The sequence below is a fragment of the Zeugodacus cucurbitae genome, chromosome 5 (assembly GCF_028554725.1).
Source record: "Zeugodacus cucurbitae isolate PBARC_wt_2022May chromosome 5, idZeuCucr1.2, whole genome shotgun sequence".
NCBI classification, from domain to species: domain Eukaryota; kingdom Metazoa; phylum Arthropoda; class Insecta; order Diptera; family Tephritidae; genus Zeugodacus; species Zeugodacus cucurbitae.
The window spans coordinates 73,629,773-73,655,393 of record NC_071670.1 but is presented as its reverse complement, the minus strand read 5'-3'; the positions used below and the strand labels follow the sequence as shown (position 1 = coordinate 73,655,393).

The 25,621-nt window shown below is 36.6% G+C and overlaps 1 protein-coding gene across 17 annotated transcripts; it reads left to right on the top strand.

Annotated features, from left to right (window-relative positions):
* The first annotated feature begins 412 nt into the window (after positions 1–412).
* On the top strand, positions 413–25,621 carry LOC105212796 (uncharacterized). 17 transcript variants are annotated; one of them, XR_008471457.1, is made up of 6 exons: positions 2,838–3,143; positions 4,306–4,874; positions 18,518–18,619; positions 18,689–22,617; positions 22,828–22,935; positions 25,404–25,621. XR_008471457.1 is itself a non-coding variant. In XM_054231953.1 (5 exons), exons 4-5 carry the CDS (start codon positions 18,846–18,848, stop codon positions 25,406–25,408), a joined length of 3,777 nt encoding a protein of 1,258 aa, XP_054087928.1. In that variant the 5' UTR covers positions 2,838–3,143; positions 4,306–4,874; positions 18,518–18,619; positions 18,689–18,845; the 3' UTR covers positions 25,409–25,621. The 17 variants fall into 17 exon arrangements, 16 of the variants coding, with proteins under 16 accessions (XP_028896393.2, XP_028896392.2, XP_054087928.1 ...); XM_054231953.1 differs by lacking the exon at positions 22,828–22,935; XM_029040553.2 differs by lacking the exon at positions 25,404–25,621 and having other exon boundaries at positions 2,838–3,042; positions 4,477–4,874; positions 18,689–22,918.

Sequence of the window (25,621 nt, the reverse complement as noted above, 5' to 3'; positions counted from 1 at the left end):
AACAATAATGTACAGAATACTCCGCATAATCTAATTATTTAATTTTTAAATGCTATATTATAATACTGATTTACATTACAAACAAAAACATTTATGAATTGAAATCGGAGATTAAAGCTTACATGAGTCCATAGCAGACAATGTTTAAATATGAAAATTGAAAGATGGCAATTGAAATTCATTTGCTGGCTTTCGAAGAAACGGAATTAAGCGCTTTATTTGTGCAGAAACATACATACATTCATACATACATACGTGCTTACCATGGGTAAACACATGTGTTCTTACAGATCGCAACGGTAATCCGGAGAGTACACAAATTACAATTGAACTTTTGTGTTCAACTTCGATTCGGAGTTGATCTCCGTTCACAGGTGAGATGGAGTCAGCAACTTCGCGCATTCCGCTCCAGTAGCTCGGCGTGGCATGTCGTCTCTTCGCGTGAACTGAGCCACTTCAGCGTTTGTTTATCTTGTGCTTAGTGTGTAAGCGAAGTGCCCATGACTTGAACCCAGTTCAAGTATTGTTCCAGGTACAAGCACACACACTTACAAGCTAACGTGTATATTCTATATAAATACATATCTACTTGATTTATATATACAAACGATATACGTAAGTACGCGCGTACACGCTCGGTATCGCGGTGTCAGTGATTTTAATTGCGAATTACTTAAAAGTGGCTAATAATACGAAATGTGAAGCATATCGTGCCGTGGGAGCGTGTGTGGGTTTTTTAATTTTGACTTCATTTTGATAAATAATGTGGCTACTTAGCTTTGAAAAGTGAATTACGGAAGCACATCGTACGAGCGTCCACAGGTATACATACATGTGTGTATGTGTGTGCGACCGCGTTAGTGCTGAAATATATACATATATATGTATGTGTATGTGTGCGTTTGCTTGTCTTTAATGCCAAGAAAAGTAAACGATGAGAAGAATAAAGAAAAACGTGAGCACAGCGAGATCGATCAAACCTGTTCCCGTTGGATTGCGGCTTAAGTCCTCAGTTTGTGTGTGCGTTTGACCGCAAGAAAAGCTTAACGGCGACGCTGCAAGAAACTACCAACAAACCACAAAAACAAAACAACAACAATAACAAATAAGAACACAATGCGAAAGCAATGAGCAAATGAACTGATTTCGGTCAGGACAAAATGCAAATATGCCAAACGTTATATACTGTTTGTTATATACCAACTGCTTGACTACATGAAATCAGCGACGCAGACGGGAGAAGTATTCGGTGGCTAAGTAGTGAACTCTTACCAAACTTTACAATTGTCACGGTTTCGTCGCAACTCATTTTGCCGCCAACACATTCATTCGAGTTCCGCTTTGATCATACGCGTACATACCGTAATTAGCAATCTCATGTACAGCTGTAGGTATGCACATATGTATGTATGAGTAGTGGGCTCTTGCCGATAGTGTTTGCGTCAGTGAATGAAGGTAATTAAACGATCCGCATGGCATTCATTTCCTGAGATGACTTTCGAAATGAAAAAAAGATGGTCGAAGCTTTGTGACCAACGGAAGCTGGTGTAAGCAATGACGAGAAAAGAAAGTTTACGTCGAGAGGTAAGCTAATTTTGTTTAATCCTAAAATACAATTCCAGTAAATATTCATCATTAAAAATATGGAACTTACACATTCAACTGACAATGACAGTCGACAATAAGAGTTCACTGATCAATCCGAATAATGAGATTTTAATTATAGATTGTCAGAAAATACATACATATGTATGTAGGATGAAATGTATCAAAATGATAAAAGCACATAAATTGAATGAGTTGAGTTATCTAAATGAATTGTTTAGTGCGACCTCATCGTTCTTTATGTGAAAACCGAACCCTTATAAACCTGTTGATTGCTTCTTCATTAACACGTCTTTATGACGTGGTTAGTTTATTTTATTTGAATCCATAAAATATAGAGATTCTTTTATGTCCCAAGTATAGCTTTGTATAATTTAAAATAGTTCCCGGAAAATAAAGTTAACCTCTCTGCTTTCTTTTTTTTCGAATAAGAATTTTATATCGACCCTTCCTAATGTGGAAGCACAAAATAGTGAGAAGTTTAATATACTGCTGTGAAGTGGTTCCAAAATAAAACCATCCACGAAATATCAACGTCTCGAGAAATAGAAAGGCGATGATTGTAAAATCCTCGGAAAGTCATATTGAAAAAAGATACATTATTGGCAATATCCAATTCATCAGCCTTCTCATGCAATAAAATAAAAATGAATAATAAAATTCGTTAACCTCATCATCATCACTCAAAAACCGGAAAAGTACTATGCGAACGACTTTTCGGGGTTTCACATGAAGTAAGATGTTTGACAGAATCAGAAGTATGCCTTTCTACACCTTAAACTAATTGGTTCGCTGGGTTAGAAATAGTATATTAGTATTGTTTATTTGCATGCGGGCAGCATATGTTGCTTAGCAGTCAGTTCGCCAGCCAAACATTTCGTTTGCGCAAACGCTTCACTCTTACCTTCTCCCTTATCGCACTCCCTTCTCGCAGTCCCACTCCGACCTTACCAAATTTATTGGTAGTTCGTTTATTAGACACTAATGACTCACCCCACCACCATCAGCTTTGTTAACACCGTGGCGCGCTCAGAGCGCACGAGATTAAATGCCAGCGGCAGTACCTTGCCAACGAATCAGTTTCTTCCAATTGGGAACAGACGGCAGTTAGTCGCTCCGAGCATTGTTTAGTGGTGGTGTGTTCATTCATTTCCAGAATGAACGCCGTTCAGCAGTCAAGCGGTGAGCACATGCCCGACTCGAACGGCTCATTGGGCACCTCAGGCCAATGCTTCAGCTGCTCACCAATTCAGTTGTTAATGAGACAGAACGCGAAGCGGTTGTTAGCCACGCACAGCGAGCACAAGCGAGTAGTTCCAAGCACCAAGCTCAGTACCTCATCGTAAGCGACAGTCGACAGTGAATAGTGAATGCGCTGTACGTAGTGGAGGGCACATCTGACTGTCATTTCCAATAAGAGCGGGTTGATTGCGAACGGTAACGGCGCAATTACGTATGCAACACCAATACTAACCGATATTTCTGTGCAATACAAGTGACACGATAGTGAATAGTGTAGTGTAGATTTGTGTATGTGTGTGAGTATTTGTGTATGTTTGTATGTGTGTAACGAGTATTCGGTTCGTTTGCCGTTTGTTGTTGCGTATATGTATACCGGCAGATGTGCGTATGAATGAAATATAGTAAAAGCGCTACTAATAAAACAACAACAAAAGCAAAAGCAAAAACAAACAAGAACGAAAAGTGGCAGTGAAGCGACGGCTTACCCAAGAACGTGATGAGTAACAGCGGCGACAGTTAGTTCGTTAGTTCGTGTGTTGCCGTGTATGAATGCAATTTTATTGAAAACCAGCGGAAAAAAAGTTTAACACACAAAAGGCAGACAACAACAATACGAGTATTAATCAAATTGACGAAGATCGTAGCTTTCATTGTTGCTGTTGTTGTTCAGTGCAGCTGCTATTGAAGCAACTGGTCGCTAAGGAGCGAATTTTAGCAAGCGTTTGAGCTTATGCCGCGACTCACCGCCTCGCCGCTTCCCAATAAGGGAGTAAACACAAACAAAAATACAACGCTCCGGTGAATTATTGTTTTCATATGCACGTAAACGTCCAAACATACATACTCGTACATACATATGTACAAGTCGTGCAACTTACGTGAAAAAAGAAAATCGAGTTTTGTATTTATTTATGTGACTTTTATATAATATTTTCAATTAAAAAAGAAATCACAAACCATTTGTGCACACGCCATCGGACGATGCAAATTTTTAATTTCTAAACAGATGTACGTGTGAATTTCCATATATGTACATATAATATATATAATTATTGCACAAATGTATGCGCTTGAATGTGTACAGTGAAGATTTGATAATGTGAACGCATTATGGTCTAAAGCATCGAGCATTTTGTAGAGGTGTGAGCTTTAAATTTGATAAAAAAGTGTTCATACATATTTACATACGCCCACATATTTTATTATTTATTCCAAAGAAACAACATCGCAACGGTGTCTAGTCGGTTTATCGCTGCAATACTGTTAGTTCAGTGCATACATACGTAGTATGTACGTGTGTGTGTCTGTGTGACCGTGGCATGCACTCAGATTACATGAAACGTGTCAGTTTAAATATAATCAGTTGCAGTATCAAAGCTGCGATCATTTAAGCGCAAAAACTATGCACACACACATACACACGCGCATATGTAAGTACTTAAATAATTTGCATTACAGTGTTGAATCAACGCTGCCGGTTTTACTTTGCGGTTAAAAAACGATTTGTGAAATCTATAGGGCAACACACTTGTAAAACATACAAACAGACATACATATGTACGTACATAAACGTTAAATGTACATTTACCTTTACACAAACAAATATACATATATCTACATATGTATAAGTAAACACAACATTACTTGCGACCATTGAGTGATAAAGAGCCAAGGAAGAACAGCAATTTCAATTGATCTAAGTGAAAAACATTGTATACACTTTATCTAGTAAATACAAAAACACACTTAATTATCAGCGAGTGCATGTCCCTATTTGCATCGTCATCCTTGAAGTGAAGTGCTTGCCGTTGTGCACACAGATCACCTGAAGTTCGTGGAACAGCGGACGCTTACTTTAGCAAAAAGTACCCCAACCAGCGCTACACATACCTATATACGTGTGTATGTGTGCCTTCTGTCGCTTATCATATCAGCGAACGCACGTCCGTCCCGGCACACACCACTACACTGCACTGCTTTTGCGATTTTACAAACTTTTCGGTATCATCAACATCGTTATCGCCAAGGTAAATAGATATGAATGTTCACGTACTATTAATAACCTTAACTCTCATAGCATTTGTACTGCAGTATAATATATAGGTTCAATATACATATGTATAAGTATATGCCCATGAATCCCACATATTAATAGAAGAACAAAACATATTTAACTGCAACTCCACATATATACTTTTAAGGCAAAAGCAGGATCGCATCGCCGAACCATGCCCATTTAGATGAACTAGTTTCGTTGTGGTGTCCCTCTATGGATACCCCATTAACACAGTTTGTAAATAAGAAAAAATTAAACAACGCTTCTCATAGAATACCATTTCTCTCAAATGATTTCTCAGACTCTTCTTCTTGACTGGCGTAGACACCGCTTTACGCGGTTATAGCCGAGTCCACAACAGCGCGCCACGCATCTCTCCTTTTGGCAGTTTGGTGCCAATTGGTAATACCCAGTGAAGAGGTCTCCCTCTTCCTCGGCTTCCACCAGCGGGTACTGCATCGAAAACTTTCAGAGCTGGGGCACTTTCGTCCATTCGAACAACATGACACAGCCAGCGTAGCCGCTGTTCTTTTATTCGCTGAACTATGTCTAGGTCGTCGAACAACACATGCAGCTCATCATTCCATCTTCTGCGGTATTCGCCGTTGCCAATGTTTAAGGGACCATAAATCTTCCGCAAAACCTTTCTCTCGAAAACTCCTAGTGCCGTCTCATCGGATGTTGACACCGTCAACGCTTCTGCACCATAAAGTAAGACGGGAATGATGAGGGACTTGTAGAGTTTAGTTTTTGTTCGTCGAGAGAGGACTTTACTTTTCAATTGCCTACTCAGTCCATAGTAGAGACTCTTTTACTATACAATAATAAATTCAAACAATAAGGTATGAAAAAAACCTCATATCTGTTCTAGACCTCCCATTTAAAACATGAGAACCTCAGTGTCTTGTTATAGACATTTCCGTAAGTATTGCTGAGGAAATTTCATTCCTATCGCATTAATGAGCGTTAAAAAAACTGTTTAAGCTCCCCTTTACATTTTCAAAACAGGTCTGTTAAAAGTGTAGCAAGTCTAACTCTAAAAAAAAATCAGCCCACAAATCCCTTCCATGTTCTAAAACAGACGATTTATTCAATATTACGGTACCCGATGCCAGTTAACGAATTTCCGTTAAATTTGAGCTTTCATCAGTCAAAGGTAGAAAGTTGTAACTGAATATGAACATTAACTAACCAAATAATGATTTTTCAAGTACACACACTCATAGTTGACTATGTACGCTTGGATGGTTTCTATATTTATGTACCTTTCTTCTCCTCAAGCCAAAATCGCATGTGGAAGCTGAAAGCCCCAACAACCACTTCATTTAAATTTGTTGTTTGGCAGCGGCATTATAACCAACTTTAATTGCTTAAAAAACATTAACATTCACCTGCACACACACACACACACACACACACACACCACCATACAAACATACATATGTACATATTTCTATACAATGCGATGTACAAACTTACGGATACGCGCTTACAATTGCGGAAACCTTACAAACACACGCACACACACACACTGGTATGCAAACAAAATCATATTCCTTTAGGCACTTGGCTGGGCTCGTGTGTGTTTGTATTTGTTTGCCAAATTAACTTTGCTCGTCGGATTATGCCTGTACATATGTACTTATGTACACACACACTTATTGTATTTATACATAAATACGATTGAGCAAATGTTATTTTTGAAATTCCAACACCGAAATATACTTTGGCCATTTTTAATTACAACAACAATGGTGAATGTACGAATATAAGTGCTGAGTGCGTGACTACCTCTTGGAGACGCAAAAAAAATGAAATTCAAGTTTCTTCAAGTTACATAAGAAACGTCAGAATTCCTAAGATCGTAAATAAGTTTATATCTGGAACATAATCAAGAATGAGCTGCCAAAGCTCGTCCTTCCCAAAATTAAAAAAAAGTTATATATTCAGTGGACGGTAACATTACTAATATAAAGGCATTGTATTTATATATACTTTTGTTTGTATGTATGTTCATTGAAAGTTTCGCAAAAGAACTTCGATGTCCAGCCACAGCCCCACTCTACGACGGATGAGCTCATTGAGAGCGTTGGAAAACAATGTCAGCGTAACGTTATCAAAGTAACACATCATCAAATTAGGCACTGCTTTGTGCTTATGTATTGTCGTACTATTTGCGGTCCTGATATATATTTGTGCGTACATGACTATTTAAACAGTTGCTATTATTGTCCAGCCAAAAAATAAATGGTTAGCGATAGAGGTAATTTAATTAAAAGGCAATTTTAAAAACCTTCTGCCCAGATAGGGATCTCTCAGCAGTGCCTAAAATCGTATTGAACCCTATTCAGTTCGCCCAATTTCATCTAATTTATCTGAAGTTGTACCAAATTCCCTTAATATATGTGTCTATTAACAACCAATTGCAGCTTTCAGCCTTGAAAGAAATTCGCGATATGCCCTGCGGAGACATTCGAAGATGAAAAACAAAAAATGGCTGGAACAGACGATTGCTTCAAGCATTTTCTCATTTCAATGGTTATAGAATTTGTATTGACTTATTGCTCTTCCTCTTGGATTTCCAAAAAACTATCGAGTATCGGTTCAAACCTTCTCCTAGCGCTATTCCAAGGAATATTTTAGTCTTGCACTAATTCAAGATCAATCCTCCATGGTTTTATGGAAAAGATTTTGATTCACTGCTGCCACTTTGGCTGATTGTGCCATTGCAGCGTGTAGACACGCTTATGTGCATGTGTATGTGATGTGCGCGTCGCTGGAAGATGTTGCATAACTGCATGGAAACCGCTGCCGCAGCTACAGCGACGTTGGGCTTTTACTGTCCAACAGCCGACGTTTGGCGCCGCCTTTGTGCTGAATTTCTGTGCAGAAATTGATTTTCTGGCAACAACAGCGAATTATCAACTCACATGGCGAACAAATGGGCAGTTTGCCCGCTCTAAGTACCGACATATGTACATATGTATGTATGTATGTTTGCATGAGCATGTGTGAGAATATGTGAGAATGCATATCGGGCCGACTGTGATTCCCAACCGTCTGCATTCGGCAAGCTGTCCGCACAGTTCGCTGCCGGGGTCACCGGCTTATTGGCGGCGCTGCCAGCGCTTATCTGGGGAGCGACTGCGAGCGAGTGTTTTTGGCGCAGTGACACAAATTCGCGACGGTTCATTGAAAGCATAAATTCTGCACATTAGACAAATTAAGTGAGGCGCCGCTTTGGCCGAAGCTACTCAATACAGTCGTTAATACACAAATGAATATGCATAGTCTCTACTCTATGTAATAAAATTTACTATAATAACTAAGTATATGAATTATGTATGGAGATGAGTTCAGTCCCACATATGTACATTAGACGTACATGTAAATGAGATACACATGTATGTGTGTATGTATATATAAATTGTTACAAGTGGGCGTTGGTGTGAAGATTTCAAATTATCGCCTCAAATTAACGGGACAATGCTATTTCTGCCGATGCGGTGGCATCATCAGTACTTTGTCTTTGATAATTCGTGCTGGAACTAAGTTCGGCAACAAGAACTAGTTTACCAGTTCTCATGCAACATTTCCATGTTAGTGAGAAAATCTTAATTTTTTTCTTTTTAATTCTTCTACTAGTAAGTTCTAGGAAAACCGTTTAATCTGAGCATTCTGGCGATTGATTAAAGTTTTGAAACTGTTCATATGGGACCCTACTACGCTTGAATCAGTGCGAACTGGGTCGAATTTAACGTTATTGTTCCAGTTCAGCTCCAAAAACCACAGTTTTTTTTCTCGCACGGTTCTTTAAGAGAATGTTTTGATATATTCACGCGTGCTTTGAAAACAATGTCATAATTGGCGCAAATTTAATTTGTGCGCCCCTGCTATGCCGACGAGGTGAGCGCAATGAGGGCGCATCCATACATATGTACATACATATGTATGCATGTAGTCACTGCATTGCTCATGTATGTGAATGAAGGAGTGTGTGTGTGTGTGTGTGTATGCAAATAATTCGAGCATGCCAGTAAATAGGTTGATTGACAATTACTTCATTTTCTGCAAAGAATGCAAATTAAACGAACAAAAGAAATCCGTGGAAAAGTGCAAAAGCAGAGTCTTTTGTAGAATGAATCTAAATCGTGTGGCGCTTCGCGTCGGTGTCGGCAGCTCAGTTGCACTCTAATACACAGAACGAAAACTTGGGTGCTCGCATTTTCTCGCATACAACAAATACACACAAACTCTACTAATTTGCAATAGGGCACGTTTCGGAACAACAACAATAATCATAAGTGGAATATTGGCATACATACATACATATGCATGAACATACAAACTGATCGACAGACGATACCCGCTTGCCATACAACCCCGTTTTCATTGATATCTGTGGCCTGCGCTGTGCTCACCTTACCAAAATTGCAACACCCTTCAAGCAAGCAGAAAATTAGCAAACCTCGAAAACGAGTGCAACAAATGTGCACACGTGTAAATAAATACTCGTACATATGACATGTGGATCTGGCATTCAGGCGTAATAATTGCCATCAATATGCTTAACTCCGAATTAACTTATGATAAGGAATTCGTAAGTATTTGGAAAAGTGAGTTAATCTTCGGTGCGCTTCTCGAATGGAAGAATGGAGAATGGGTGTAGAGAACGTTGTCTACCAATTTCAAAGTCCACCGTAATCTGTCAATCATCTCTGCAATTCGTTTAGCCGAAAGCCCATCTCCACGCCACACATACATATGTATTATATCCGATGTGAAAACTTATTCCTATCAGAATCTTGTTATTTCTAATACATACAAACATAGATATTTAAATATTGGCAAGCCCATTTGAATAAATGCACAATTTTGCATTGGCAATTCACCTCAAGACGGCATACATATGTACATATAAGGTAAAATCCAATTTCATTAGCATGCAATAATGTACTCGTATGCGTGTATAGCTGATTCCGCCAATGTGGCGCGATTATGTTTTGTGCGATTGTTGTTTGTATTGAACTAAAAAATCATTGTGCATAAAAGTTTCATTTCATTTGAGCAGTAAATGAAGATTCGAAAACCAGTTGAAATCACCACTAATCGCTATGGTCATACAGTCAAGCCTGCACATATTGAACTAACTCTTCGCTTTCTATGCAGCATACCGTATTAACAGCGTGAATACCCACTTTCAACAGTGACTACTGTATATATACTGAAGGGCCGCACTGCTGAGGAGCGTGCATTACAAACAGCTCTTGAACGATTTGCTTATTTGCGCATTTGTATGGTCTCCCAAAATGCGGCACTTTCAAAAGTTCCACTTTAAACCGCGCGTACATGGAGTAATGTAAATTTTCAGCGGGAACCACGCCGTTTGTATGCTCAGATTCGGTACAAGCTGCGCAGAATAAAGATGGAAATGATTTGGTTTAATTTATAGTATGCGGCATAAAACCACTGCGGCAAACAAACACAAGCAAGCAACAGCCCAAATTTTTAGGTACATACATCTCTAGGTATACACGTGTAATATTCTGACCACACAGCTTTCACAGTTATTGGCACTGTGTTCTAAACCGGAAAACTGAGTCTTTCTTCTAACTCTTGCTTTGGAAAATAGCTTGTGATACCTCTTTGTATAAGACTTACAATATCAGAGTCTACAGTCCGTTTCTGCCCATCCCATCTGCACACTTGTACGAAGTTCAATATCTCAATCTTTACTGAAGCTCAACTGACATTGTAAGATGAAAAATGTGTCGTCTAATCATTCCTATAACTTGAGAATATATGTACATATATATGTCTCTATCTCAGTTAGTTTCGGGTATTACTAACAATTGTTTGGGGAGCCACATGTTACCTCTCGCAATAGATTTGTGCAATTCATAATAAAAGTGGAAAGAACCTCATAAAGAATAGTCTCACAAACTAACGACTTAAAACTAGTAGTTTCAGACTAGTCTTGCAGGTGTACATATGTACATATGTATTTAGGCAATAAAAATTAAAGAAGAGACAACCGAAAAACGGTGGAGTTATTTGGAAACAATAACCCATTCAAAAGTATATCTATGTATGTGGTACGGAAGAAACTTCACTAAGTACTTACAGCTCGAGCTACATAAGTGAGATGATGATTTTTATGAACTCACTGAGTACATCCACATGTACATATGTACATATCACTGCTAATAGTATTTCATGAAGGTTTAGTGAGCACTTAACACTTAGTTTTATACTTCTTACTTTAACATTTTGAAAACTAACCATTTTTGTTATTATTTATTTATTTTTGTTTTTATTTTCTTTTTGTTTTCTGTTTTCTACGTTTCTTATCTTGTCTGAAAAAGCTGGTAGACACTATTTTATTTAACATTGAGCATGTGCATGTACACTTGTATTATACCAAAATTGAAGCTGGCACTTAAAGAGGTACACTCGTATATAGCTGGAATTACGTAAAAGTTTCCAGAGCGTTTATGATTTATCAGAATATGTTTGCGTGAATTCATAGACGCAGATATGTACATACTTACGTACATATGTATGTATTTATATGCGCAGTTTTTGTTGTACATGTAAAAAGCTTTAGATCTTAGAATTGATCTGGCGTTGTTCAATTTATTTCAAGCGGTCAATAACAATAATAATTCATATAGATCTACGTACGTACTTGTTTTTTTTTTTATATTCGTAGATCACTTATGAGCGATCTTTCATTGTGCGCCTCCATATGTGGTCATTTGTACACATGCATGGAGAACGTATGGTATGGTTACGAAACGGTTGATGGTGAGGAATGCGAAACATTTTAATTTGCTCGTTTGCCTTTGTGAGTGCGCAAAAGACACATTCCTTGCTCCAGACCTCGAAACCTAATTGCAAAACAATTTACACACATGTGGGTGTACGATATCCAGCAGCTACATATGCACATGAACGTATGGTGTCAAGGTAATGCAAACACCCTCCAGGAATGAGCAGGCATAAGTCTAGCTTCTGCTCACCAATCGAGCGAGTACTAGTGTGCAAATTCTGACTTTTTCTGATAAGCAAAAAATCAATACTTTCCCTAGTCACCACATACGTAACATAAGGATTTTGAAGCATCTGGTTCACTTGATATATAGAGGGTAAATATATATTTGGTAAATATATATAATATTTAGGTAAACAAAATCTTGTACATACTATAGTTCAATGTCGACAATATATGAGATCGGACCATGACCTATATGATATATGTATGTATAATGGTTTTCATTGTTCTGACTTTATACGAATGCAATCAGGTCAGGCCTTTCCCTATACGTTCATGTTGTATAGTATAAGATAATAAGTAAACAAGTATTACTGTAACCCAATTCATTGCGTCGAATAAGGGATATACATACATAATATGCTTTTTTTCATATCACTACAACTAGTTTCAAAACTTACGAGCAATTTGATTTGAGTATATAATATATATATGGGATATACATATGTAATAATTAAATATTTCAAAGCCTTTGGTCATAACCCCTTTGTTTTCGTTACACCCTTCCTTAATGGGTTAATTTTATAAATTTAGCAGCTCTTAACAAAAGTGTTTCCAGCAAGTACGTTGGGCCAATTCTTATCTGCATACTTCCGCAACAACAACAACACGTTAACGTTAATTTACATGTTTTTGTTGCAACGAATATATTTTCTTTGTTCTTTCGGCCTGGCTCAGTGTTATGTATTTACATACAAACATACGTACGGACCGTAAATGCTTACAATGCACATATACATACATATGTACATATATATTACAAAATAAAAACAGTGGCGGTCTTATAATTAGAAGCGACTTTACTGTGTATGTTTCTTCTTATTTTAGATAGATAGATTTAGAAGATATATGCATATAATATATATATATATATATATATTGTAAACCTTTGACGAACATGAGGTGAAATGTTTGGCCACACGAATCAAAACTTAACTCACATCCCATATTTCCATACATACTCTCATTTGTATGTATGTGCGAGTGCATTTGCGTGTACGGTTTCTGTCATTCATCACTCCACAAATTTAATGTTTTCTAAATTGTTTGAACGGCCAGAACAAAAATGCAACATTGCAACATTACGTATACCGTTAAGCAACAACAATGGCCAAATGACGTTGATGCTAAAGGTGTTTATTTTCGTTAACGTAAACAACAACGGTCGAGAAAAAAGGCAGAAACAAAATAAACAAATCTGACTAATTTCGTGGAAGTGAAAACACATCAGAAGAGGAGAAGCAGCTTTCGGCGCTGCAGTCCAATTGCAACGTACAGCTGCATGTGGAGGAGCATGTAGTGCAGCAGATATCTGCGAGCTACGTGTGTAGACACCGGCATACTTAAAATGTGTAAAGCGCGAGTTGCAGTGGCAATTAAAATAAAATACATATGTATGTACATCGCAATGGCAATATCAGCTGATATGCGTACGTCATACTACTACTTTTATATATATGTGTGTGTGTATAGACTAGTGTACAGACACCCCTTATTTCCGTTAGTTTGTAAAGCCTAAATATTTGTAAGGAACAGAAACGTAGAACCTGCATACATTGCCAAAACTACCTTAGTGTGAAAACTTAATTAATTGTATATATATTTTTTATTTATTGCTCCATCTCGCTTCTTCTAAATCCCCACAGACTATATAAAATAATTGTTTTTTTTTTAATTAAACCTAAAACATAAAGAATCAAAAAGAAATTACGTATCAATAGCAGCATATAGTGGTAAACTAGAGTATGCTTCAGAGCTGAGAGAAATAGCTTAGTCATATTAACCTATTACTTAGAAACGTAATAGCAAAACACTTGCTACAAAGTTGCTATGAATTAGTATTTGGAATTTAAAAGAAGAAGAAAAGAAGATCAAGTGTTTCGAATTTAAAGTATTTGTTGTCTATTTTAGTCGACTTTACTATTCGATACATTCTTACCTAAGGTATAAGAGGTATCATTTTCTGTATTCATTGTAAAGAGATCAGCATGCAGAAAATAAACGACGCGAAGAATAAATCATATTTTTCCACAAAAACAAAGAAAATACTTCTGTATACATATGAATATCTGCATAAACTGTTTTTAGCACATTAAAGTAGACGCCGTGTAGTAAAAACCTCACAAATTACGACCACTTCTTAACCCATTATTTATTGTATTTGTACAAGTACAAACAACCAAATGTATGTATGTTTGTGCCATGTAGTGTAATATACATTTGTGGTTATAGTAACTCAATTTGAATCTCTAAGTTTAGAGGTCAAGCCTGAAGTATTCGCTGAGACAATTTTGGGAGCTCAAGATGTACACATACATACATATATGTATATATACTTACATGTGTAAATATGTATGTATGTATTTAAAATTTGAAAATATATATGTACATAAATATTTCTATAAATGTATATATTACAGATTATATTGCCGAGAATCAGGTGTTTTTACATAATAAATTACATGTTATTATTATACTTACATATACATACATATGTATATGTAGATTTGTAGTTCACTGCCCAACGAACCTTCGTAACATGCCAGCATTATCATATACACACTTGTTATACATATGTACACACATATGTATGTATGTATAGATCTGTAATAATGTATATACCGATCAAAACAAAAACTAATTTTAATATCTCTCCAAATTTTGATTTAATAGGTCAGAGCTATAGTACTTTTTCATGTTTGTACAATCATAATGAATGTAACATTTACATACGATGTGATACATATACAGATATGTAAATATATAAATATGTACGATTATAGAAACTATGTTTTTGTAAATATTTTACCGTAATATAGCGATCGTTAACTAAATTGCTTGTAATGATGCAATGTGTTGTGCTTAACCTGCTGTGGAATCAACTTGTGCCGATCTGCTTTGCAACTAGTATGAACCAATAGTTTCCGTTTTTTTTTAAATTCTAGCTGGAAATTAGTAGCATTAACGGTATTAGATAGGTAGAGCAACTAGGAGAATAAAACATCGCTTATGTTTAAAATAGAGCCACGAAAACATAGCATAGAGTCACATTTTTGCGTGGCCAATTTAGCCACCCCAGCTAAAAATAAATGTGCGATTTACCTTCCCAGAGTACACTGGAACAAATATTTTTCCATTTCCTAATCAATAATAAAGGACTATTTGTAGACATCCAGACACGTTTTCCTAAATTTGTATTTATGAATGTGATATTTTCAAAGCAATATATTTTAGGTTATACTGCGTTGTTTTTGCTGAAAAATTACATAAAAGTCGGAAAGTACAAAAGTGTTGTCAAATCCACCCTTCAAATATTTTCGAAACGCAGTTGCAGACCGCATTTGCACAGCAATGTACCTTCCATACATACATAAAAACTGTCTCCCCCATTCTATACAGAGGCATTTAATCCAAAACTTGCAAGCAATAGAAAGTTGGTGAGGGCACAGATGTGCCCACACGTGCAACACCGCACCCTATAGTTAGTTGGACCGTTCCAGAAGTCACCGCCTAGTTGCAACAAGTGCTTGGCACTATTTAGATTTGGAAGTGATAGCAAGAACTGCATCTGTTGCACCTTTAATCGTTATTTCTTTTAGTGGGTTTTTAAAGGAACAAGGGTTCCTTTGCTCATTTTGCCCCTTGCCATTGGCATTTGGCGAATGCACAATCAACTGGGACATTTACAGTGAGAAAAGAACTAAAAACGAACCGGTTCTTTTGTGGAGTTGTCAACACTCAGTTGTCTAGTGGGAGCATTTGGCCAATATTTGATAGAACGCGATTTCGTTTCATACAGCGCGGACATTAAGCGATAGTGGGCGCTTACGCACCATAATAAAATACATGTGTATATGCATTGCTGTCTCAAGCGAATTGTCTCTTGTCCGTAGTCATTTTATTGCCGACAGGCACCCTCTCGGCAATGAACACATTTCAGTTTAGACACGCTTAGTCCAAGAGTACTGATTATACCCATGTTTGTATGCACTTTCGTTGTAATTTATTAGACAAGCCACACTTCGGCGAAGAAATCTGAAAAATGTGTTGTTGTCTACTCCAAAACTACAAAGAAGTAAACGGCACAATTCTATTAATGTGTGGAGGAAGTAAGAGCGGCAAGTCAATGCCACATTATGAGCTGTCGTGGCGCTTAATAATAGAAGCGCGTCTTTCTTAATCTTGTCGCTTCTGATCCAATAACAACGGATGCCCCCGTACTCAATATGAATTTAAAATGTACACTTATTAAAAATTTGAAATCAAAATTGGTCTTCTATTTCTATGTACAGGATAGTTCGCATTCGATAGTTCCTTTTCAACAACAGGGACAGAATTTAATTTGTATATTGTATTAATTTGTATTCATGATAATTGATGATTTTTCCTAGTTCCTTTGCTTTAGAAGCTCGAGTTGGATGATAAGGATTTCCAGGATATGCATATGTTTTCCTGACGAATAAGTGAACTGCAACATTATCAGAAAATATCGAATACACCTTGCTTTTCTGAACCGTATGAGAGAGTCTGAATATTGTTTCTGCCCAGATAAAGGCCTCCCTTATTTCCTTAAACTGCATTATTGCCACAATTCCACACGAGGTCCCCCTTCACAATGCATACACAACAAAACAATTTCTTTGCCGCCACTGACAAATAACCAAAATATACCCTTCACCCAATCTGGCATTTACCCTTAAAATATTTACATTCCAATGGGGGCTCCAACCCCGTAGCAATTTACCTTTTATTGCTTTTGGATTCATCGTTTATGCAATAGCATACGAGTAATTTATGTCAGGCCGCTGTTTCAATAGAAATTCCCCACATTGTTCTACTATTTAGGTTTGGTTGAATACAACATGTACAGTTATTTGCAAAAGAATTCTTAATTTATAAGAATATTAAAGGGTTTTTATAATTACTCAACAGAATTATTGTTTGCAAACTCCAACCGCTCGAAAACACATGTTTCCTGGAGTAAATGAGTGCATATGGACATTCATGTAAATTCAATGTAAATATCCCTTACCTTTTCATCGGTCATATCAGAATATACGTGTAACAAGCACATTTCGTCCATATGTCGCCTTGACGTTAAACGTACATATATTAATACGTATTACGTACATATGTACATATTGGTCTTCAACCAACAGTAAAAGTTAGGCACAAAGTAAAGGATATTTCAAAAATTAAAGAAATATAAGAACCACTCATACTACTCATACACGGAATCTGGGTTCTATTACAGTTTTCAGACAATAATTTACACATATTTTCCCTAGTAGTGGTATTTTATCAGCAGCCAATGGAAAAGCTCTCGAACTCGAACTAAATGGGTTCGAAAACGTATGAGAGAATCCTTGAGTTAAAAAAGCAAACGAATGAGGAAGCTAAAGGTTGAGACGATAGTATGGCAATTATCAAAACGTCTCATATCTATCCTCTACCAGATCACTTTATCCATATCGTTTTCATGTACAAATAAGATGCTCTCATAAGATATGTACATATGTCGTATCAACCGTCATTCAACGTCGGAGAGTATCCGTACTATTGATCATTTCGAGGACAAAATCACTGCAACACTGTTTGTGTGCCATTGAGAGAGAATGCAGCAAATGTACAAACAGTTAATGCCGTGTCTAATTTTCGAAAATGTTTTTTTGCAACTATTTACTATTAAAATTACCTCGTCCATAGCACGTCCATACAAACAAAGTTAATCATTTGTGTTATACATACATACATATGTACATATATGTAACTTTACAAACCTAAAAACCTGGATGCATCGGAGCATGGAAACATACATATATATGTGTACCTAAAAATTACGACCTTTCACTCAGTTGTCTGTTGGCTTTCAATCGATGTCGAATCTCTTTGGTTTGCGTTGCGGCTTTCCCACTTTCTACGATCGTAAACACGGTTTGTGTGTTTTTAATTCGACAATCTTTACATACTAGTCGAGTTTGACTGGAGTGTATCAGACCACAAAAACCTCAAATTCAACCAGGCACACTAATTCATTTCTTTTACATTTCCTTAAGTATCCACAAGGCATCTGACCTCGAATGTACAATTTATGAAACCGCAACTAAGACAGTTCATGATTTACTCAAAGCAAGAGATCGTACAAAGTACGCCCTCTGTGTCGGTAAGACTACTATAGTCACAAGAAATGTTTCGAAAAAGTTGAAAAATACATCGAAAAAATAAGAGAATATTATATAATAGTAGTTGAATATGAAGAAAACATATTATTTACTCTTTTTCATATAAAAGTATACAAAATAATATATTTCCAAACTGACTGTTGTGTCTTTCCTTTCCGTCCAAACAGAAGGACTTTATCTATCCTATTCCTAAGTCAATTATGGTCGCAATTAAGAATAGGTTTTGAAAAATATAAAACTCTAAATAAGATGGGAAGCACCTCCATCCACTACTCTACCACAGCGAATCTCATAAATTAAAAAAAAATTATGATACAACTAATTACCAAACTGTTAAACCGAACTTACTCCACAAACTCACGTACGTTTTCTTTCTAGTCCATATTAACACACGCATACTCACATCATAATTGTAGTATCGTGCTAAACAAGGAAGCCGGAATTTAAGCATAAGTAACTAAAACGGAACAAAATAAAAAGGTATATCTATATGAATTTGACTTTAATACAATTTTGCTAAAAAATTTAAACAAATTTTATCATCTGCAGATTCATTATAATAAAACCGGCTGCAAATGTTGACCTAGTAAAGAAACTTCAATGCCGCGTAATAATAAAAAAGACGCGAACCGTTTTCCACTATCCTCTAAATTAAGCTCCTTAACCTTTGAAAATCTAAGTGATTTTGGAGATTCCCTTTGGAAAAATGTCAGAAATTGCTAGAAATGATGCCAGTACCGAATCACTTTGCACCGTAATAGAAAACTTCAGAGAAGATAGTAACATTAATCCCAATCGAAACTCTAGTAGTAACGCCTGCAAAAGTTCTAGTGCAGACAACAACGTAGCTGAAGGTGTTACTCCCACACAAAATATTGTTAACTTAACCGACAATACCGAAACGAAAAAACATTACACAAACGACAATGACGAGTGCGAGTCTTCATATGATAACTGTGATATCTCACAAGATGAGTCGATTCCATCCATATCGGTCTCTGATAAGTCGAGCACTAAGCTGAAGAAATCGGTCTCTTTTGATCCACAAGATGAGAAGGTGCGCAAATTTATAGAGGGTGAACCAATTGTAGACCAAAAAAATCCATTTAAACAGCATTATCCCACGTGGGGCAACTCAGCGAAGAAGAAGAAAGTACCACCGCCTGTTCCAGCCAAACGATCGACATTGAGTGTCCGGAAAACGGTTACACAACAATTACGAGAAAGGGAACGCGAAAAGGAAAAGGAAAAAGAACGAATTAAAAACGAAACTAATAATCGAAAGTCAAGTTCGGGTATTAATGCCAATTTGCCATCGCCTGACGACTTCGTTACTACTGAAGAGGTTCTCAAACAATCTAAATATGTTAAAACATATGTAAAAAACCCCGATCCATATTTCGTTTACGACCCTTCCATACTTGCTCGGCTTAAATGCGAGGAAACGCGTGATGTTAGTGATAAGAAGCCTTTGAAAAAACTCCGTCTAACAAATCAAACTAAAGATCGTATTAAGGATTTGAAAAACAAACCCTCGATAGAAACATCGTTTTCACATTCAAAGCTTCCCTTCAAGAAATGTTCAAAACCAAATTACCCTGATCTCTCTGACATCAAGATCAAAGTTGGTACCGACTTGGATGGAATTTTTTTCAATCCAGCCGAAGTTACTAAGAATGCAAAAAAATTCGACGACAGAGTGAAAAAGCTGCAAATAAGTTCGGATGATGATTTGGATGAAATAGATTGTCCCTTAACAAAAAGTGAATCGAGTGACGAGGTGACCCCGAACTTAGTTAATATAAAGAAAGTAAACATAGCATCGGAACAGCCCAAAAACGGCAACATTGAAAATATGGATGACAAAGGTACATTTAAAGAGGCCACCGAAGGTACATTTACCAACACAATAAAATCTAAAGAGTTCCATGATTACCTAGAGAAGAAAGGCCTTACTTTGATACCCAAAAAAATTCCGAATGGCGCACAATCTGTATATGCAAATGACAGACACATAACTAAATCTGATGCTCGTATCACTTTTAAAAGTCCGGAGAGCGTACAGATCTCAGTCGATACTACGGACTCTGGGCGCAATTGTAAAAAGCCCTCAGTATTTCAACGTCTACTTTCAAATAGTATTTTTGCTGCTAGACGTAAAACAACACCCAAAGACAACGTTCCTACTCCCAAATCACTAAACAATTACAATACGAATTTCAAAGAGAATATTGATAGCCCGCAGTCTTCACTTAAACGAGTGGTTTTAGAGAGACAAAGTTTCCACGGACGCCCGCATGCAAGTAATAATCTGTTAAGTCCCACCGAAACGGAGTACCTAAAACATCAACAGCAACATTCCCGCAGGAGTTTTGCAAGTGGGGAGAACTTATCCAATCCACTATCTACTGTCTTAAAAAATGCAGAAGGAGATGCACATGCTTCATTCATAAAACCTGCGAGACGCACAAATTCCAGAGAGAGACTGGGGACCTCCACACCAAACAAACCACCACAAAATAACATCATATTAAAACCAAAGGCACAACGACTTCAGGCTATAAGTAATACAACGAATATGACGACGGGAAGGGAAGGCCTTGAGAATGTGTCAAATGGTACGTTAAAGCGAGGGGTTGAGCGCCAAAGTCTTATACCAAAACGATCGAATCAAACCTTGAATCGCAAGCAAATGTTTAACCGTTCCAGTTCAATGGATCGTAATGAAATATTGAAGAAGAGACTATTACGTGAGCTTCAGAATAAATCGAAAAGTGACAACGAGGCTTCTAAGGTTTCAACGCCCTTCACCTCTAAGGAAAACATAGGAGAACAATTTTCTACAATAAATGGACCCAAATCAACTTCCACTCCAATCCGCAATGCTAGTAATGATATCGACAACCGCGCTTTTACTCACAGCATAAACCCGACAAATAAAGTTTACGTCGACCAACAAGAGTGGGAGCGACTGAAAGCATTGAAAGATCGTATGGACAATGAGCTATACCTGAAGATGTTACAAGAACAGAAGCGGCAGCAAGATACAGAAAATATATACGAACATCTCCAGCCACAAAAAATATTGATTACGCAACCTACTAATATATCCACACAGCCGATAACATTGGAACCAAATTTTATTCGCGGATCTCCACAACGGAACACCTTCGCAGGCTTGACTAAAAATCGCCAAGCTAAGATTATTGACGGCAGAGCACTAATGCCAACAGCGTTCCCTGTAACCATTCAGTTAGTTACTGATATTAAGGAAGATGTTTCGGAAACTACCCCTCGTAGTCAAAGCGTCCTGGACAATATGACCTATGGTTGTAGGAACGGTAATATTAACAGGAAGGGCTACGAAATCGACATGGGCACGCCAGTTGTTCTACGACGAAAAGATAGCAAAATAACCGAATCGGTATGTAATCCAGAACAGCGTCGCATCGGTGGTATACTAACCAGAGACGAGATATTACAAAAGGTTAAGGATTTTTGTAGGAAATCCCTAAATAAAACTCCTACTATTCAACAACACCAAACAAGGGTAATTCACCATAAACAAGCTGGTTCATCGGATTTATCTCCAGTATCTTATGCGTCCGTGGAAACGAACCAGCGACCTGCTTCCCGAATGTATGCGGCTCCGCAAGTCCCTCAACGTATGCAGAGCTTGCCGCAACAATTCATACCCATAAATACGGCGCAAATGATAAGCGCGGACATGAATCCGAATACAGTATCACCAATCTATGCGCATGTTGTGAAGAGGAGTAGTTTACTATCGAACAATTCGGAAATTTACGACAGTCCGCAAAAAATTAACCTGATACGACGAGATCTTGAAACTCCAGCAATATATGTAGAGCATGGAAATTTAACGACTCCGCAATACATGCTCGTCGAAGGTGATAAAATCGTACCAGCGAAACAAATAATCGGCTATTATCCCGGGCAGAATGATATCTACGCCCAACCACATTACGTTCGGCCATACAATTTGCAACCCGTTCCGGGCGCTTATGGCTACATAAGTGTTCGGGAACCTCTTTCGAATCAACATTTACAACAAAGGTTGTACAATGGGCGAAGTACTCCATTGATACTTGATCAATCAAGTCAACAGACGAGTCAAATATATTGGACGCCACACAATCAGCGGTTGCAGCAGCATTCAGGACTACATCCAGTGAACATTGGTAGTCCGTGTTATATGCTAAAGCAACTACAACCTCCGTCCACAGCTAGAATGGAGCTTCCGCATAGAAATAATCTAAAAACCATTCCGAATGCTACTAACCTCCAAATACAACAGCCAACGGCAATGGAAAATGGAACACCAAACAATCGACAGTCCCAGGCTAAACCAACACCGAGGAAGTTGGAAGATTTGAACCAACAACATTCCTACGATTGGGAGAGTGGCTCCGAAGCTGGCGAGGTTCGACGTATCTTAGAGAATACGGGGAACAGCGGTGAGTTCAGAGGAAGTCATTTAATAAGAAATCTCAAAAATAAACTATCTCGACTATTTTCTTGAAATAATATCTATTATATACATCTAGAGTATATCTCTATATTTTAGAAGTTTTCAAATATTCATAATTGTTTTACATATATTACATCTACATTTAATGATAGCTAATCCGAGCTAATACTATCAATTCATCTGAATTAAATTTTAGACTCTGTCACATGTTTTATACAAGGATAGTTTTATGGAAAGCAAGAACCGAGGAGAGAGGATCATCGCACATACATAAATAATGCTTAATGCTCTATCATTAAGTTAGGCAAGTTAATTTCTTAATGTTATTTATTCACCTACATACATACATATACATATATGTATATCGTACAAGAAATGTTCCTGAGAAATTATGATCACGGCATTTGCTTCGCAAAAACTTGAATACTAGCATAAATCGAATAAAGATAGAATCCAATACAAATTTGGATAGCAAGAATCCAATACAAATTTGGGTATCCACACATTTTCTCTTTTTTACAAGAAAACGTTTGACAGCAATATCCGGACAATGAGATAACGAAATTCTTAATACACAAGTAGGTGCTAGCATGGCATTTATATTATATAAAATTACAAGGTACTATATATGTAAATATAACTATGTGTGCTCTTAAAATGCCTATCACTGTATATAATTTAAATATATTTAATGTTTATGTAACGACATCAGTATTTATGTAAATAAAGCCGATTTGATAATTCTAAATAATATTTCATAAATTGTATACAAAATAAGTTCAAATGGACTAGGTTCCGGGGGACTAGGTGATATCCTAGGGGACCGATAAGTCTTTTATGCTAAACAGGGTTTCTACTATATAAAGCTGATCATATTTGGTATATGATTACTAGAGATGGTGTCGACTAATTTAATTTTGACATCTAACCCTATAATTTGGAAGTAAATATGCTCACTTCATCCGATAGGGTAACTAACATATTGACCAAAAAACAACCCAAGTATCAAAACCTTATGTGCAGATGTCTGGAAGGAAAACACATTAAGCCGTATTGAACTCTAGAAAATATATACATTGACCATTCCCCGTTTTCTTCCACTTTCCCTAAACGTCAATAAAGTAAGATTATTTGAAAAAAAAACCGTTAATATAATACTCGACGTTGACACATTTTCACATTTACTTTTTTAATTGCTTAAGTTAATAGAGAGGTCAGGGGTTATTATTTTCTTGAGAAAGGGTAGCTTCATTTCACTTATTTTTTAAGAGATACTGTTTTCACTGATTTCGTTTGAATTTTTTATATTATGTCTAAACTAATTATTTCCTTACATCGCATCTCCACAAATCATATTTATTGCCATCAACGCTGGCAATATTCAGTAACGTACTCTTGATGTCAACCATGTGGCAACTTAAGGGCAAAGCAAACTATTGATCACAGAAATTTTTTATTTAATTAATTTGGGTGGTTCGTTTCAAAGATTTAAATTGCGGCAATATTAAGCTATGGTAGTTCATAGAACTTATCAAATAGTAATTTCAAAGCGAAATTACATAAAAGTAAGTACAACATAGCATAATAAAATTCTTATAATTTTCAGCTGTCAAACTTGAATAAATATTCTTCTTGTTCACTGTGGCAACTTTCTTTGGCTATACATTTTGACACATTCATCTTTATTACATTTTGTTTGTCTACTGTAATAATAATGCGTATTTTACGTTTTGTTTATTATATATACAAGAATTTCTTCTTGTCTTCTACACTAGTGTCCTAAAATTTCCATACAAATTAATACGTCGTAAATGGTGTGCTAAATAGTGTTAAACTTCAAGCTCGATATTTTGAAAATATATCAAGGTTTTATCCCTGTCAAGGTAATTTAAAGTGTGCAGAACATAGCAGATGAAATCAAGGATATTTTTGCATACATATATAATGTGCTTAATCATAGTAACGGATTTTGGATCCAAAATACATCCTTTGATTGAAATTTTGAGCAGTTGCCAGGGATAATATCTGTGCAAATGCCTTGTAACTAAATTGTTTAAACGTAATATTGAAATTCTTTTTGAAATCAATACAATACAGAAATAAACTTTAATTTTTGGTGTAAAAGATCCATCAAGATGGTGTTATGATCTGCTGTGTAGGTTTACACTTTTGTTATTAGTTTTTGATCTCTTTATTTAATAATTTATGGTAAAATGGGAATGTCCACTGTAGTTTATTGGTTTATTATACTTAATATTTTATTTTAAGTATACATTATTCCCTTGAGCATTATCGAATGCTAATGTTCTTCTAAATCAATGAATATGTAAAATATACATACATATGTATAAATGAGTCGCAAATAAACTAAATGTTCAACATCTAGGCCCATAAAAATTGCTTAAAAGAATGCAGCTGTATGTTTGTACATACCCATTCTCTGCAAAAATGATTTGTATTCGAAAATAGCAAGTCTCACTTGTGAAAATGGCTATTTACTGCACTCTACTTTTTGTATTGGTTGCTATATTAACTTTCAGTTGTGTGCGTACGAATTGTGTCGAACATTTCTTGCATTTTTTCCTGCACAAAGAAACAAAGGAGGGTATTGTCACACTTTATTTCGTATTGTACTCTGCTGCACATTTCAATAAATAATTTAAATTTTTAATGTAAGTGACTACAGGGACTAGATATTAAGGAATCAGTATCTCTCTTGTTAACTTCCAAACCACCTTTTACAAGCAAGATTACAAATCATTTATTTTCTAGATTAAAGGCATCAAAACTTGTGGGACATGGAACATTCGAAGAAGGTCTCTTTAAATTCACTCACTGACGACGAATCGATAACAACTAGTACTGAGTCCGACTCAGTAGAGACGTGGACATTAGTGAATGACAAAAATAAAAAGAAAGCAACAGATTATTCGCTTCAAACTCGTGTAGAAAGAAATAATAGAATTGATATACTGACAAACCTTAATGAT

Excerpts from the sequence above, each read along its gene's own strand:
- LOC105212796 (XM_029040560.2), top strand. The coding sequence starts at position 18,846 with ATGTCAGAAATTGCTAGAAATGATGCCAGTACCGAATCACTTTGCACC.